The sequence below is a fragment of the Xiphophorus maculatus genome, chromosome 12, assembly GCF_002775205.1.
Source record: "Xiphophorus maculatus strain JP 163 A chromosome 12, X_maculatus-5.0-male, whole genome shotgun sequence".
Classification (NCBI taxonomy): domain Eukaryota; kingdom Metazoa; phylum Chordata; class Actinopteri; order Cyprinodontiformes; family Poeciliidae; genus Xiphophorus; species Xiphophorus maculatus.
In genome coordinates, this window is record NC_036454.1 from 22,037,002 (window position 1) to 22,050,973 (window position 13,972).

Below are 13,972 nucleotides of genomic sequence, written 5' to 3' on the forward strand. Positions count from 1 at the left end.
TCTTTTTGTGTAGTCTGATTTCCCTTTTCTGTTCTCGCTGTCTGATTGTAACTCATCTATCATTATTTTTGATGTAAAATTCAAACATTCACCCACTTGAATCAAGCAAGTGGAATTTGATTATGACATGAGTTTTTTGGGGAGTTTTTTTAAACAATGAACATAGAGAAAATGCCTTTTTATTCCAGGGTTTTAAAGAACCTCTCTTAGCAATATCTATTTATCCACTATGACTTCTGCTTACCCAGGGTTGGGTTGCAGAAACAGAAGCCTAAGCAAAGAGGTCTAGATTCTCCTCTCCCTAGTCACTTGAGCTAACTCCTTCAATATGTCCTGAATTCACCCCTCCAGTCTGACACAGCAGGTAAAGCCAGAGCAGTTTACTGAACTTTAGTCAGCTTCATCAGAATCATGTATGTTTCTTGTATGGATGTGAAGATGACAGCAGGGTGTCGCACCTCGGAGTGTAGACCAACAAATCTATTTAGCAGGTTTAGGAACTTTAATTGAAAGTGAGAAGCATATCTTCTGGCGACATACTCCATCAATGTATACTGTTGTGACATTAAGTCATTAAGTCTTAGTTAATTTAGACTTAACCTCTAGAAGATGAGATGAAACTGAATAATTAGTCTCTAAGCAACACCACTGATTTGGTAAGACCTCACCAGGTGGCAGTTTCTGCGCTTTGCTCAGTGACAGGTTTTGATGTTAGAAGTGGCAGGCACAGCACACCACTTTGAAGCCTTTTTCTAATTGTGTGTTGCATGACGGCAGAGCAGACCTGGGCCAAGCAAAGCAATGCACAAAGTCCAGTGCAGCATACCGTACACTGTGCTGTCCTGTGCCATGTGCCTAAGACAAGATAATCTTTTACTTCAGGTCAGTGCTCTCTGATGGTGTCTCAGCACATCAAATTGAAGAAATTATGCAAACAATATCTAACCACATTTCAGAAGCCAGTTTTTGTTGTAGATTTCTATGGGCAGTTTGTCATATTGTTCTTTATTTAGTCTCGAGTAAACAAAGAAGAGGTCTTTGTTTAGGTTAAGCAGCAGAGCATATTTAAACTTTACCATAACATTCTGAATGGTTATTTTATTCTCTCCCACACAATCCACACCAAATGCTTTGTTTAGGAGACTGCTGGAAAAAAAACTATTCATCTGTGTGGTCTTCAAGCAACCAGCTCTGCCAACCAGGATGTGACTTTGAGATGTAGGTCCTTCTCCTCACTAGTAATGCCGGTGTTGGATATTGGTTTTACTACCTTTATAAGGCATTGCTTTTTTTCATTTAAAAGGAATTTAAGTTAGGGTTTTTCATACCCATTGTTTGTTTTCAGGATGCTTCTCAAGTGTCTGGGTGGACAGAATTAAGTCCTCACAGAACTTGATGTGGTCCAATATCTTTTCAGTTTGTTTGTTTATGTCAGAGCATTTAAAAACTTCCCTCATATGGTCCAGTTGAAGCATCCCTGGTGTGCCATAATGTTGTCTGTCCTCCTTCCAGGTCTTAGCAGTATGGGTTTGTGTGGTTTTTCTCTTGAAAAGTCTCTGCTTTGTGAGCCGGAGACACACCATACTGTGGTCAGACGACTGCATAGGAGGAAGGGATGAAGCAGAATATATACCCTTCACACTGCCATAACAAGTCCAGTGTCCTATTTTTCCTTGTATAGCAGTTTACATATTGTATATAATATCTCTCTAGAATAATACTGCCCACAGTGGCATCATGTTGGAATAGCTCTCATTAGACCTGATTGAATGTTTTGTAGACTTTTGTTCATTGCTTGAAGTGATGCTTTTTAAAAGAAATATGGGTTTTTATTTGGGTTGAATTGCTTTATAGATAAAAGAAAAAATGTATCCTTTAAGGAACTGGTAACCACGTGTATTAATTTAAGAACTGGTGTCTTAGAGATCAGATTGGGTCTAAAAAGTCCTCCCGTCACGGCCGGGCTTAGCCCATAGACACTGTGTCTGAGCCTGATCCAACCCAACTATTCTCTCTAATTAGAGGCCTGATCTTGAAGTAAACCTGACATATTATTTTAAACTGAGACCAGTTTAAAATACTTCCAGACCTCTGACTTTACACTCTGCTGGGTCATTAGTGTAACTTCTCCCATTTTAAGCTTTTGTTTAACAACTTTCAGCTTAATTGTGTCACTTGTAATCGCAGGGTGAGTCAAGTGCAAACCTTATGGGATGTGTGATTGATAGGAGTGGAGCAGGGCAGGACTAGTGGCATTAGTTGTGCAGTGTTCAACGCTTGTTACAGTCTAATTAACCTCTGAACTTTACTTTATCAACAGGATAAACTACCCACTCCTCTAAACAATAATAAGTATATTAACACAATTTTATGTCTGTGCTGTGTTTATTGTAGCTTGATGCCGACCATCAAGCATATGATTTTGGCCTGATATGACTGCAATTTTGTGTCAGATCGGGTTCAGTACGCGCTTGGGTTATAAAGAAAATCTAAACTCTACTGTCATGCGATCGATTTTCCTTGTGTTGGTCAGGATTATGACACAGAGAATTTGTATCATCTGCAAAACGACTAGTAAAGATGACATTACTGTAATCAAACCTACAAAAGCATACACCAGTGTTTCAATGTCCTGTTTTGACATAAATTTATTTATTCTACGGTTGCCTTTAAAAGGATTGTAGCTAAATAGAACAGCTTTAATTTCTGTCTTGGTTCTTAACACAGCACAGTAAAAGTACATGAGCACATCCTCTCTAGTAGGCAAACAACTTGTGGCTAATGTCACATCTGTATTGTGATGGTTCAGCATGATTACATCCTTTGTACTGACGCATCTCCACTTTTTTCTGTGTTTGTTTTAACAAAACAAAGATGACGATGCGTGACACCACAAATGTATTTTTTATTTATCTATTTATTTATTTTGAAATTGGGCGCAACCAAACAGAGACGAGGGCATAAATCCAGGTAACGGCTCAGCTTTTGAAGTGTTATTGACATTTTAAACTCAATTTCAAACCTTACAAATAGAATATTGGATTAGCTCAAAATAGTATTTCAAGTCACAACTCCACTCCTCCATGGCATGATGGGCAAACACAGCAAGAAATGAGTTTTGAAATTTCCAGCCTTTACCTTTGGCTGTATGTAAATACTAAGATTCACACATTTGCTTTAACTAAGTTAGGTGCATATTTGGTGTCATGTAAAAATGTCCAGTTGTTGTGTAAAGCCAGTGGCTGTACATTTACTCTTAAAGGGACAGAGCTAATAAAAAATACAAATTAACAACTATTTCACCAGTAGTTTATAAATAACTGCTTTATGTTTACTATAAGAATGATTAGAAATGCTTACACAAGTACATCTCAATAAATAAGATCACCATTATTCCTTTTAATAACTCACTTCAATTACAGTACATAAATGTCATATAAAATAATAGATTTCAAAATAGATTTCATTCAACTTTGATGTTTATGGCTTACAGCTAAATAGAACCCAATTCCAGTTTGTCTGATTGTATAAGATCAGTAAAAAACTGAGTTTTAATACAAAAATGTTATGTTATGCTCACATTGTGACCTAAGGATTAATTGGAAAAATTATTGACTTGACACATGTCCAGCAGATTTCCTCCATAAGGTTCAAGTAAGACTATCTCCAAGCATAATAACAAAAAGTTAAATGAAAGAAAAGAAGTGAGGAACAAAGCCATCAGTTGAAAACTTTCATTCATTGTAACACATAAAGATCAAAATTAACAGAAAGATATATTACTGTGTACAATGAATATGTTTTTTTACTTTAAAATTGTTATTGAAATAAGTAACTTCCCTGTGATTTTTTAATTTGTTGAGATGTGTCGGTAGATTAACTATTTATTATGCAAGACAAATGGATCCTCTCCAGTTTGCATTTGAAATTACCTCATACAGAAACTTTTACACAGTGCTGAGAGAGTTTCCAGGGAGCAAGACAGAAAGAAAGACAGAAAGACCACCAGCCCCAGTAGTTGTCATTCCGCATTCATTCAGCCCCCTATGCACTTTTCTGCCAGGAGTGAGGCTTAATGCCCACATCATGACGGTATTCAGCGAGCAAAATAGCCCGTCACTTCTTCTCACCTCTGATAGAGTGCCTGAGAACTCACTCTACTCTAAAAGGCTAATCTAAAACCCCCACTAGTCGGCCCTCATTTCAGCTGCACTGTCACACACTGCACCAGCTGCGTTTTGAATGGGTGCCTTCCTGAGCAGTTCACCTTACATTATAGGAAATCATTAGACAGATTTACGTGGACAAACGGCACGGGGTTTTGTCATAATATTTCGTCAATCCTTCTCACATTTTGGGGATGAAGAATGAAAGGTGTAGCAGCAGGTATGAAAAGGACATGGAGGGGAACGGTCTGAATGATCCTATTGATCACGTCCAGAGGCTATCGGCATGTCCCTTCTCCATATGATGATATATTCAGCTAGTGTGTACCAGATGGGATGCAGGGACAGGGGAAAAACACGGAGGACATATTCAGCATGCAGGAGCCTGTTCCCCCTACTGAGCTTGTGTGCCCTAACATGCAGGGCAGGCTGGAAAATGTTCTGCTTATGACAGTGGATGGCTAAGGTAATGACCAGTGACTGCTACCATTGCTCATAGTAATGATGGTTTCACCCTGGAATACGACACACTTTTGCAACCCCATCTCACCTTTTCTCTGTAATTTTCTCCAAAGATTTCTTAAAATCTTTTCATTCTTATGTTCTTTGCTTTTATTTGCATCTCTCTTTCATTTCTACCCTTTTTTATTTAACAACCCCCATCTTTCACTTTCTTGTTGCTTTTCTTCACTGTCTCATTTACACACTTTCCCTTCCTAATAACGTTCAAAACGTTTTATCCATTTTATGTAACTTACTTCAGCATAGCGGACCAGCAACATCTTTACTGTGCTGATGTCAACAAAAAAAGACTCACTCAAATCAATTCTGCTTTATTCTAAGGGATTCATTCAAGCACAAAAGGGGTTTTCCTTTTTATTTCAACAGTCAAAGTTTGCCCAGTTAATTATAAGCTGCTCTGAAAGGTCCTCCATGCAAGATATCCAAATCCTGCTTAGAGACCCAGGTTCTTATTTCTGACCAGGAGCTATAAAATATAACATATGTTGGAGGTGGGGAGCTTATTGTTTAAATGACCAATTCCATTGCAAACTTATAAGACTATATTCACATGAGACCTGAAGCACAATTGAAAATGAAATACAGCCACCAATATAATATCCCTCAAAAAGCCAATATTTCTCACTTATTAATTACTTCTTGGCTTGAAGCTGCTATATAGACCCCACTGCCTCACACCAGCCAGAAAGCAGAAATCACCCATTATCCATCAAGACTGGATGCAGCGCCACATTGAATTCAGCTGACACTTTGTGTTAGAAAACACAATTAGCAGGTCATCAACAGTAATGATTTAAAGACCGCCAATAATGGCCTCTTTAGTGAATATTTTAAACCAAATGGACAGCTGCCTTCGTGGAAACAATAGTGATCAAGAACACTGGAACACTGATCATTCTTTTTACTGACATGCTCAAACATAATTTATTTCTGGACAGAATAAAATGTAGTTGTCGCAGTTGTTCCATAAGAAGAACACTCTCTGCCGAGCAATCAGCTGGGCAATCTAGCTGATCACCTAGATAATATTGCCTAAGTGCCAAATTGCCGAAAAGTCCACTTTTAAGTGAGGTGTAAGCTAATCAGCATATGCAGTTTCCAAGCAGAGGTTTCATATAAATATAGCCTAAGGCTGACCTGCAAAAACTATGGTTGCAACAAAATGAATATTACTGGCAAGTGATACTGATGTGTCCTGAGGTGAGATAAGTGCCACACAGTTAAAATAAAATTGTAGACCATGTAATGCTGATTTAATGCAGTGTGCTATTTTATGCAAACATGATTGATTTAATGAAGTCACAGAAAGGACTTAGTTTTAGCAAATGCCTATTCTCGAATGACCCCAAATCAATATCAAGAATGAAAAACCTGAATCTGGACCTTCCTTGTGTCAAATTTACTAATGAAAATATCTGAAACTCTGCATGTTGGACCTGAAATATCTTGTTTGCTAATAAAGTATGAATGTCATTTGAAGCTCTAGAGCCTTTCCACCAGGGCAACTCACACTAAATGTGGCTAGAGCTGACTTTTAAGGCTCTAAGCAGTCTACAAATTACTTTTAAATATGTGTGACATTTCCAGTTATCAGACTGAGAGAGCAGTGAGAATTATATGTCATGCAGTTTACTTAACAAAAAGGTTTAATGGATAAGCTTTGCCCCGTCCCATGTTTTCTTTTGTTGTCAAATTAAATCTAGCAGAGACAAGAACTCTGCTCTTCACATATCATTATTTTCTCTGTATGAGAATGTGCTTAAAAATCAACAGCGCAAGTAAGCTGGATTAAAGTAAATCTGAGCAAGTCGTGCTTCTGAATTTCTTAAAGACTTTGAATGATATTTAGAAAATAATTTTTCATTGAGACATGAAAAATGCTTTGCCTCACTATGACAATTTCAGTTCCCAGGGTTACAAAGAAATGCTTATAACCTTCTCGAAATGAAAAAAAAATCAATCATATTTCTACATTTTGTAACTTTCGCAATAAATAATTTGTTAAAGGACAACTGCTTCTTTCATAGTTTTAGGGGTAAAATTGGTCTATCAAACAAAAGCGCATTTTGTCTAATCCAACATGCACTTCAGTGAGCTGATCTACAACATTTCAGCAGTGAATACTGGGGTCTAAGCAGATGTTGAAACATAAGATCATACAAAATTAAAACACCACTATCTCTCATAAGCTGAAGTCTACCTCCTGAATATATTTCCAGTTCTGTCACCATGTGACTGATGTATGCACAGTCACATTGTTACGCATTGTATTTCAGGAGCTTTGAGTTGTTAACTTCACACTGGACAGCAAAAAATCTTTGTTTTTTTTATTTTTCAAAAGAAATTGACATTTAAGTTTTCTGATCGCAAGACTTTGGGCAACTAGAAACTAGTTCATTTAAAATCTATGTCTCTGGTTTAAGTTGTTCCTGCAGCTGAACTGTTGTCAAGTCAATGTGATTTCATAGGCCATAACTTTGCCGTTTCATCACATTATTATAATTCTTGGTTAAAAGGCTGGTGTAATGAGATATCAAACATTAGGTGTGAACAGGACTTAATATTATTGGTTCATCTTGCATTTATATTCTTTTAAAGGACAGTTTCTTGTGCTGCATGTTTTATCAGTTCCACTTCGTTCATGAGTCCAAACGTTGACACAAGTCATTACAAAGCACCCATAGTTTACGACTGGAACTCTTTTGCACAAATCCTAAAGCAGAAGTAGAAATTACAAAAGCTTTTTCTTCTTGTTTTTGCCTGTTTTTAGTATGTTTTTATTCTTTTTTTTAAGCTTCACTACTTCTACTTTTCCATCTTGCACACTTTTCATCTTCTAATCTGAATAAATACCAAACTCGCATTACAATATCTGTATATATCTTGAACCCATATTAAATCTGAGCATGTCTTTTTCCACAGAAGTGGTGGAAATATCATTTTACAATGGTCTGCAGATATTCATTCTTTGCTGTTGGCTTTAGATAGATGTTGTACACTAACCCAAGTCTGCTTGTTTGCACAATGGATTGTGATTAGATTAAGCTGCACTGTAACAGCTTTTCATATGCGTTTAAGAGGGTTTTATCTCTGAGGACTGACACGACCAAAATGGGCCAGTGCAGAGGAGTTTTCCGCAGAAAAGAATGTGCGGCACATAAAGATGCTTGACAGCCCGGACGACTTGCACAACACAGTCATGCACAAACGCCCTGACTACCGCTATACATGTTAGAGGAATGAAGGAGAGTGTTTGGAGAAATGACTTACTGATCATTACTCAGAGTAAAAAACGAGGCGAAAGATATGAAAGACATAAAGCCCGGGGAGCATCCATGTCACTGTCTTTGCTTTGCGTTTACATCAAGGAAGCTGCTGCTGTCTTCTGTCTATCGAAGTGTAACTGGTGCTATGAGCAATCAGCGTGGTGAATCATTTCACGGATCACCAAACATGAGTCCAGAACACTCAGGGGCTCTGCGACATTTCCACCATTACCCCTAATGTCAAAACAGCTGAGTGCATTATGTCATCCAAATTGACAGTGTCACTTGATACCATTCAGCGACACTCAGGCCACACACATACAAGCATTACAAAAATGCTAGTCTTGAGTTAGGGTTACTAGCCTTTTAGGCTATAGAGCTAGTTTTGTCAGATTTCTTTGTGGGAACCTCTGCATATATTAAGTCTCTGTGTCTAAATATGCTCTTACTGGACACTTTATTAGATACACCTGTTTGATTTCATCTTAATACGTATATCTCAATCACATAATCATTTGGCAGAAACTAAATGCATTCAGGCGTTAAGGATACCCAGAGCATCTTCTCCTGTGGTGAAGAATGCTACCAGAAATTCTTGCTCTATGGCAGAGGATGGTCCAGAAAGGAGAAAATATCAAGTGGCTACTATCTGGATAAAAATGTCTCAGAGGTCAGAGGAGACTGGGTAGACTGATTTAAGATGACAGAAAAGCAACAGAGAACATGCAGCCACACTTTGCAACCAGGGTGTGCAAAACAACATCTCTGAATGCACTGCAGGTCAAACAATGAGACAGATGGGCTACATACAGCAGCAGAAGACCACACTAGGTGCAGCTCTTGTCAGATAGGCATAGGGCACGACATCCCACTGACTTAGCAAGATTGGACAAACAGATAAAAAAGATCTTGTCTCGTTTAATGAGTCTCAATTTCAGCTGCAACACTGGGATTGTAGATCACAATTTGGCATGACTAACATGGACATGTGGACCTGTCCTTCCTTGTATCAAAGGTTCATGCTGTAGGCCAAATGATGGGGGGATATTTTTTGGCACACTTTGGATTGTTTTAGTAACAATTGAGCATTAACACACCACAAATAAACGCCACAACCTGAGTAATGGTGCTGACAGTCTCCATCTCTTTGTGACAGCCGTCCCCTGATGGCTCCCTCACAAAGCTCAAGTAATCTCAAACCTCCATAGTTATCAAACTTCAATGGAGTAGCATGCCTTTGGGATGCAGGGGAATAGGAGATTCTCATCAAGGATGTGCAGTGGACAAATCTGCAAAAACTGTATGAAATAAGGAAGTTATTTGGGCAAAAGGGCATTAATCCTGGCTTTAGCAAGTTGTTAAATAGGTAACAATATATGTACAGTGGCAGAGGTTCAAGCTGCCATCTGCTCTTAAATGAGAAGAAGAATAAAAAACAGTAGGTTACAATGTTTCAAGAGTGCAATCCTCTGTACCGGTTAAGTGGACACATAGGGACGCCTGTGCTCTACAACCGTAACCTAATTACAAGACAAAATGGAACACTTTAGGTAAAAACCAATAACAGGTCCACCTAATGTAATTCCATTACACCTCCATTATATTTGCGCCAGAGAAAAGTTGCAAAATGTGGTTTTCGTTGGAGGGTTCTGAGTAGCACAATAAGAGGACGTAAGAGAGCACATTATGCTTTACTTTCCTCAGAACACACAATGATGCTGGAGAGCTATGGGATGCTATAATGCAAAAATGTGCATATTATTAATGACAGTGCATTACACGTGTATATTCCCAGATAATTTACTGCACCAGCAAACACGTGTGTTGTTGTGGGCATGTTATTTAGCATTTTATCATCAGGCGTGAAGAGCCCGTCAGCGCATCCTTAGTTATAAGATGACTGATGATGTTCGCTGAATTCACAGCCAGTCACAGAGGGAGCATAGAAGGAGGCGAGAGACACTAAAGACCGAAACTGTTTGAAATGAGCTGATGGAGGTAAAAGCTTCAGAGAAACAACAGCTACTTTTTTCATGATGCCAAAATAAGTATATGGTTATTTTTCTAAAGTGACTATCTGCTCCCTACCTTCATTGAGACCCATGTGAATGGTCCAGTAGTTCTGTAGGCACTGCAACTCATTCTTCATGGCCCTCTTGCAGCGGCAGTCATACAGAGAGCTATTGTGCAGAACTTCCAGGGCAGCCTTGCAGTCCCGGTTGTTATCCAGCATGGCATCCTTCTCCTTGCCCACGAGGCACTGGCGCATCACCCTGTACCGAGGGCTGCAGCGAGAATCCTGGCTGCACATTTCACTGGCCTGGATGCAGTCTACCCACTGTGACTGAGTCTCACGTGTAGACCTGGTGCCAGGAGATCCTTGGGATTCATTGGCCATGGGCACTAAAACAGCTGAAGAGCCTTCCAAAGAACCTAGACATGGAGGAGAGGGTTTATTTGAAGCAGAAAGGTGAACATGTGGGAGTAATTTTGACTGTGGCTGATGATCATATATATATATATATATATATATATATATATATATATATATATATATATATATATATATATATATATATATATATATATATATATATATATATATATATATATATGCACTAAAGACTGAAACTGTATATATATCTAGAATATATGTATGTTCTCTGTCTCTCTCTCTCTCTAAATACATATATATATATATTGTTTGGCACATACCCTTAAAAATGTAGACAGTGGTAAATTCTCAAGTAGTTCCAAGAGAGCACGATTAAATCAGCCCTTTTGAGACCTTAGCAGTGAAACCTTAATTCGATATACCTCGATGCTGGTAGGCACTTCCAACCCCACCTCATGTAAACATTAGGAAAATTTAAACTTCTCCAACGCTTTTAAATCTCACAAAAGTAACTCAGAAACGTTAAAAAATTATATTCATTTCACATCTGAAATAAATATTTCAGACACAAACTGTTGTTGCTGTCAATTATTGAATTGACAACAATTTAAAAATTGTTGTAATTTCCATTATATGTAAGTGAAAAATTAGGTTTCGCAGTGATTCTCGGAGGGAGCAGAGACTGTCTGACTTTTACAAGACTCAGGACGCGAACCCACCTTTACAGGCAAACAAAGTGCAGATAGTTTTGGTGAAATGACAAGAGAGACCCCTTGTGATGACATTGTGAATTGAGCAACCGAGAGCAAAAGGGTGTGCTGTATCGATCCTGGCTGCAAAGCCAATGTTACATAAAAGTTCAGTAGAAAAAAATTAATTCGTCAGTTACAGGATTTTAATACGTGAACATAATTATTGTGTTTATTATAAATATATTAGAGGTGGTAAACAGAGAGATAAAAACGTATTGCATTAAACAATGTTGCATATTTTGCTTTGAATTTATACGAAACAGTTCGTTGTTAAAATAAGAATAATATTAACCTCCTTATGTCCGTTGTAGAATCTCTGGGGCATTAAAAGTTCAAGTTGAGCTGCTTCAGAATTTACCTGCTTAAAAATACGTGTATTTGTAATGTGTTGCTGTAATTGACATCAGTCATTATATAACTGAGTCGATCAGCTTTGGCCATTAGAATCCCGTGGTTCACAACAAGCACATTAACTTTGGACTGACAGATACTTCTAGTTTGATCAAAGTGACGGTAATCCCTTACAACTATAACGCTTTTGTGATTTACTAAAGAAATTCAAAATAAAAAAAGACCAATAATATTTAATGTTATACTTCTTACCTAAGAGCACAAGAAAAACGCAGAAGCACATCCACAGTGTGCCAGACTTCATGTTGAAATTGTTAAGACTCCAATTAGACTATTATCTCCAGCTCTTTAAAGGTTTATTCCTTTCTCCAGGTTCTTGACAAAGTCTAACTGAGGAAAACACAAGAATGCATATCCTAATTTATTCCAAAAGTAAAACACATCCCCCAACAGAAAAGGAAAAAAACAAATCCTCGACGCCCAAAAAGATGGAAAATCCACGGTCCTTTGCTTTTGCTTTACTGAAGAAGTCAGAAAAAATTCCCTTGGATTCGAAAAAATGAAAAGAAATTAAATGCAGTCAGCTAGTGGATCCATGAAAGCTGCTTCTCGGGGTCCGCTGCGCTGCGTTCATACCGACAAACTACTGAGATGTGATGTGTCCGCATTATGGGCTCAGTCTGGCCGCCTTTCTTGCCCCCCTTGCAGGCAGTTTGTCCCACAAACAGTTCCCAAAGTGCCTTACAAAAAATCTGTTATCTGTGCCAGCATATTAAAGGAGGTGGAAAGAACTCGTCTGAAAGTGCTACAACCCGATGACTAGTTTTTTTCCCTTCTCTCCCTCCACTGGATTCCTCTCAAAGCTGTGCGCTCCTGTGGAAGGAGCGAACGCGTCTTTTTCACTGACTGCACGCGTGTCGAGGCATCCACAGCACTTTATAAAGGAAGGAGGGGGGAGGCATCGTTGATCCAGCAGAGGGCGCTGCGAGAAGGCGTTCTCATTGGAAAGCGCGGCGCACACGGTTCCCACAGAAGCCCAATAATAAATGTTGCCCTACAGAATGTTGTAATTTTCCTGGTGAGAGAGAGAGTGAAAGAAAGGAAGAAAGAAAGAAAGAAAGAAAGAAAGAAAGAAAGAAAGAAAGAAAGAAAGAAAGAAAGAAAGAAAGAAAGAATGAAAGAATGAAAGAAAGAAAGAAAGAAAGAAAGAAAGAAAGAAAGAAAGAAAGAAAGAAAGAAAGAAAGAAAGAGAGATGGATGTGAGGAGGTGCGAGGGTGGCATGTGAAAAAGTGACCTCAAACGGCCCCTGATGTATATCTTTGATTACATGTGTCACTGAATTTGGAAGTTTAAGGGGGACAAATATTCTGTTAAGGTTCAAATTGTTGTGAAGTTTAAAACAGAGTTAGATTATTAAAAAATATCCCACGGTTTCCACATCTAACAGAGCTCTGTTCTATCCATCATCTAAGTGTTTACCAGAACTGCACACCTACTAACACTGCCATCTAAACAGACATGCTGGGTAAGGAAATGATTAGTGAGAGAAGCAGCCAAGATGGCAACTATGGAGGAGCTACAGAGATCCATAGATTAGGTGACAGAAGCCCTGCTTTGCCTGACAAATATTACAAGTCTGGCTTTTATGGGAGAGGCAAGAGTAAGGCTGAGCTGAAAGAAAGATATAGAGGTCTTTTTCTAGTTTGCTGCCAGCCATATATATAGCAAACATGTGGAAGTAGGTGCTCTATGATGAGACTGTTTGTCTAATCCATTGCTCATCACCCAATGGTCCACACCATTCCCTCAATGAAACACGTTGGTAGCATTCTGTAGAGGTTTTTCTTTAGCATGGACAGGGAAGCTGGTCAGAGTTTATGAGCCAATAAGAGGCTGTTAGATGCTGTGAAAGACTTAAAACCTTGATGGAGGTTCATAGAATACAAACACTAAGCATGTAGTCAGAGATACAATGGATGGATTTGATCAAATCAGATTCAAGTGATGGAGTCAACCAACAAAAGGCTAAAGCTAAGTCCAATAAAAACACTGGGACAAGGCTTGAGAATTGTTATTCACAGATGCCCTATGTCTAATCTGATTGAGCTTCATCTGGTTTCCAAAGAAGCATGGGCAAAGATGTCAGCCTGTAGATATCCAGAGTCGGCGAAGACATACCTGAAAAGATAAAAGGTGGTTCTCCATAGTATGGACCCAACAATAAACATAAATACAAATGCATGCAACACTTCAGAATTTTAATTTAAAGAAATAAGATTGTGTTATTTTTCTTCCATTTCACAAATGTGCTCTACTTTGTTAGTTTCATTTCAAAATCCCTTTAAAATTCATTAACATCAATGGTTGCAACTTCAGAAAATGTGGAAAAAGTTCAAATAGAGTTTAATACCTTTACAGGATACTGTGTGGAGCCTTATACCAAAACCATTCAAAATCCTTTAAAGTAGTAACCATTTTATTTCAAGGAATTTGGCAAGGGGATTGGATGTATTGATATT

General features: G+C 38.3%; 1 protein-coding gene across 1 annotated transcript in view; it reads right to left on the minus strand.

Moving 5' to 3' along the window:
* LOC102220440 (GDNF family receptor alpha-2-like) overlaps positions 1 to 12,368 on the minus strand; it is a 70,726-nt gene extending 58,358 nt beyond the window's left edge. The window contains exons 1-2 of the mRNA XM_005808520.3: positions 11,705 to 12,368; positions 10,043 to 10,387 (exon numbers count right to left, since the gene is read on the minus strand). Of these exons, the coding sequence (XP_005808577.1) occupies positions 10,043 to 10,387; positions 11,705 to 11,756 (397 nt within the window). The 5' untranslated portion in view covers positions 11,757 to 12,368. The remainder of the gene's footprint in view (positions 1 to 10,042; positions 10,388 to 11,704) is intronic.
* Positions 12,369 to 13,972: the final 1,604 nt, after the last annotated feature.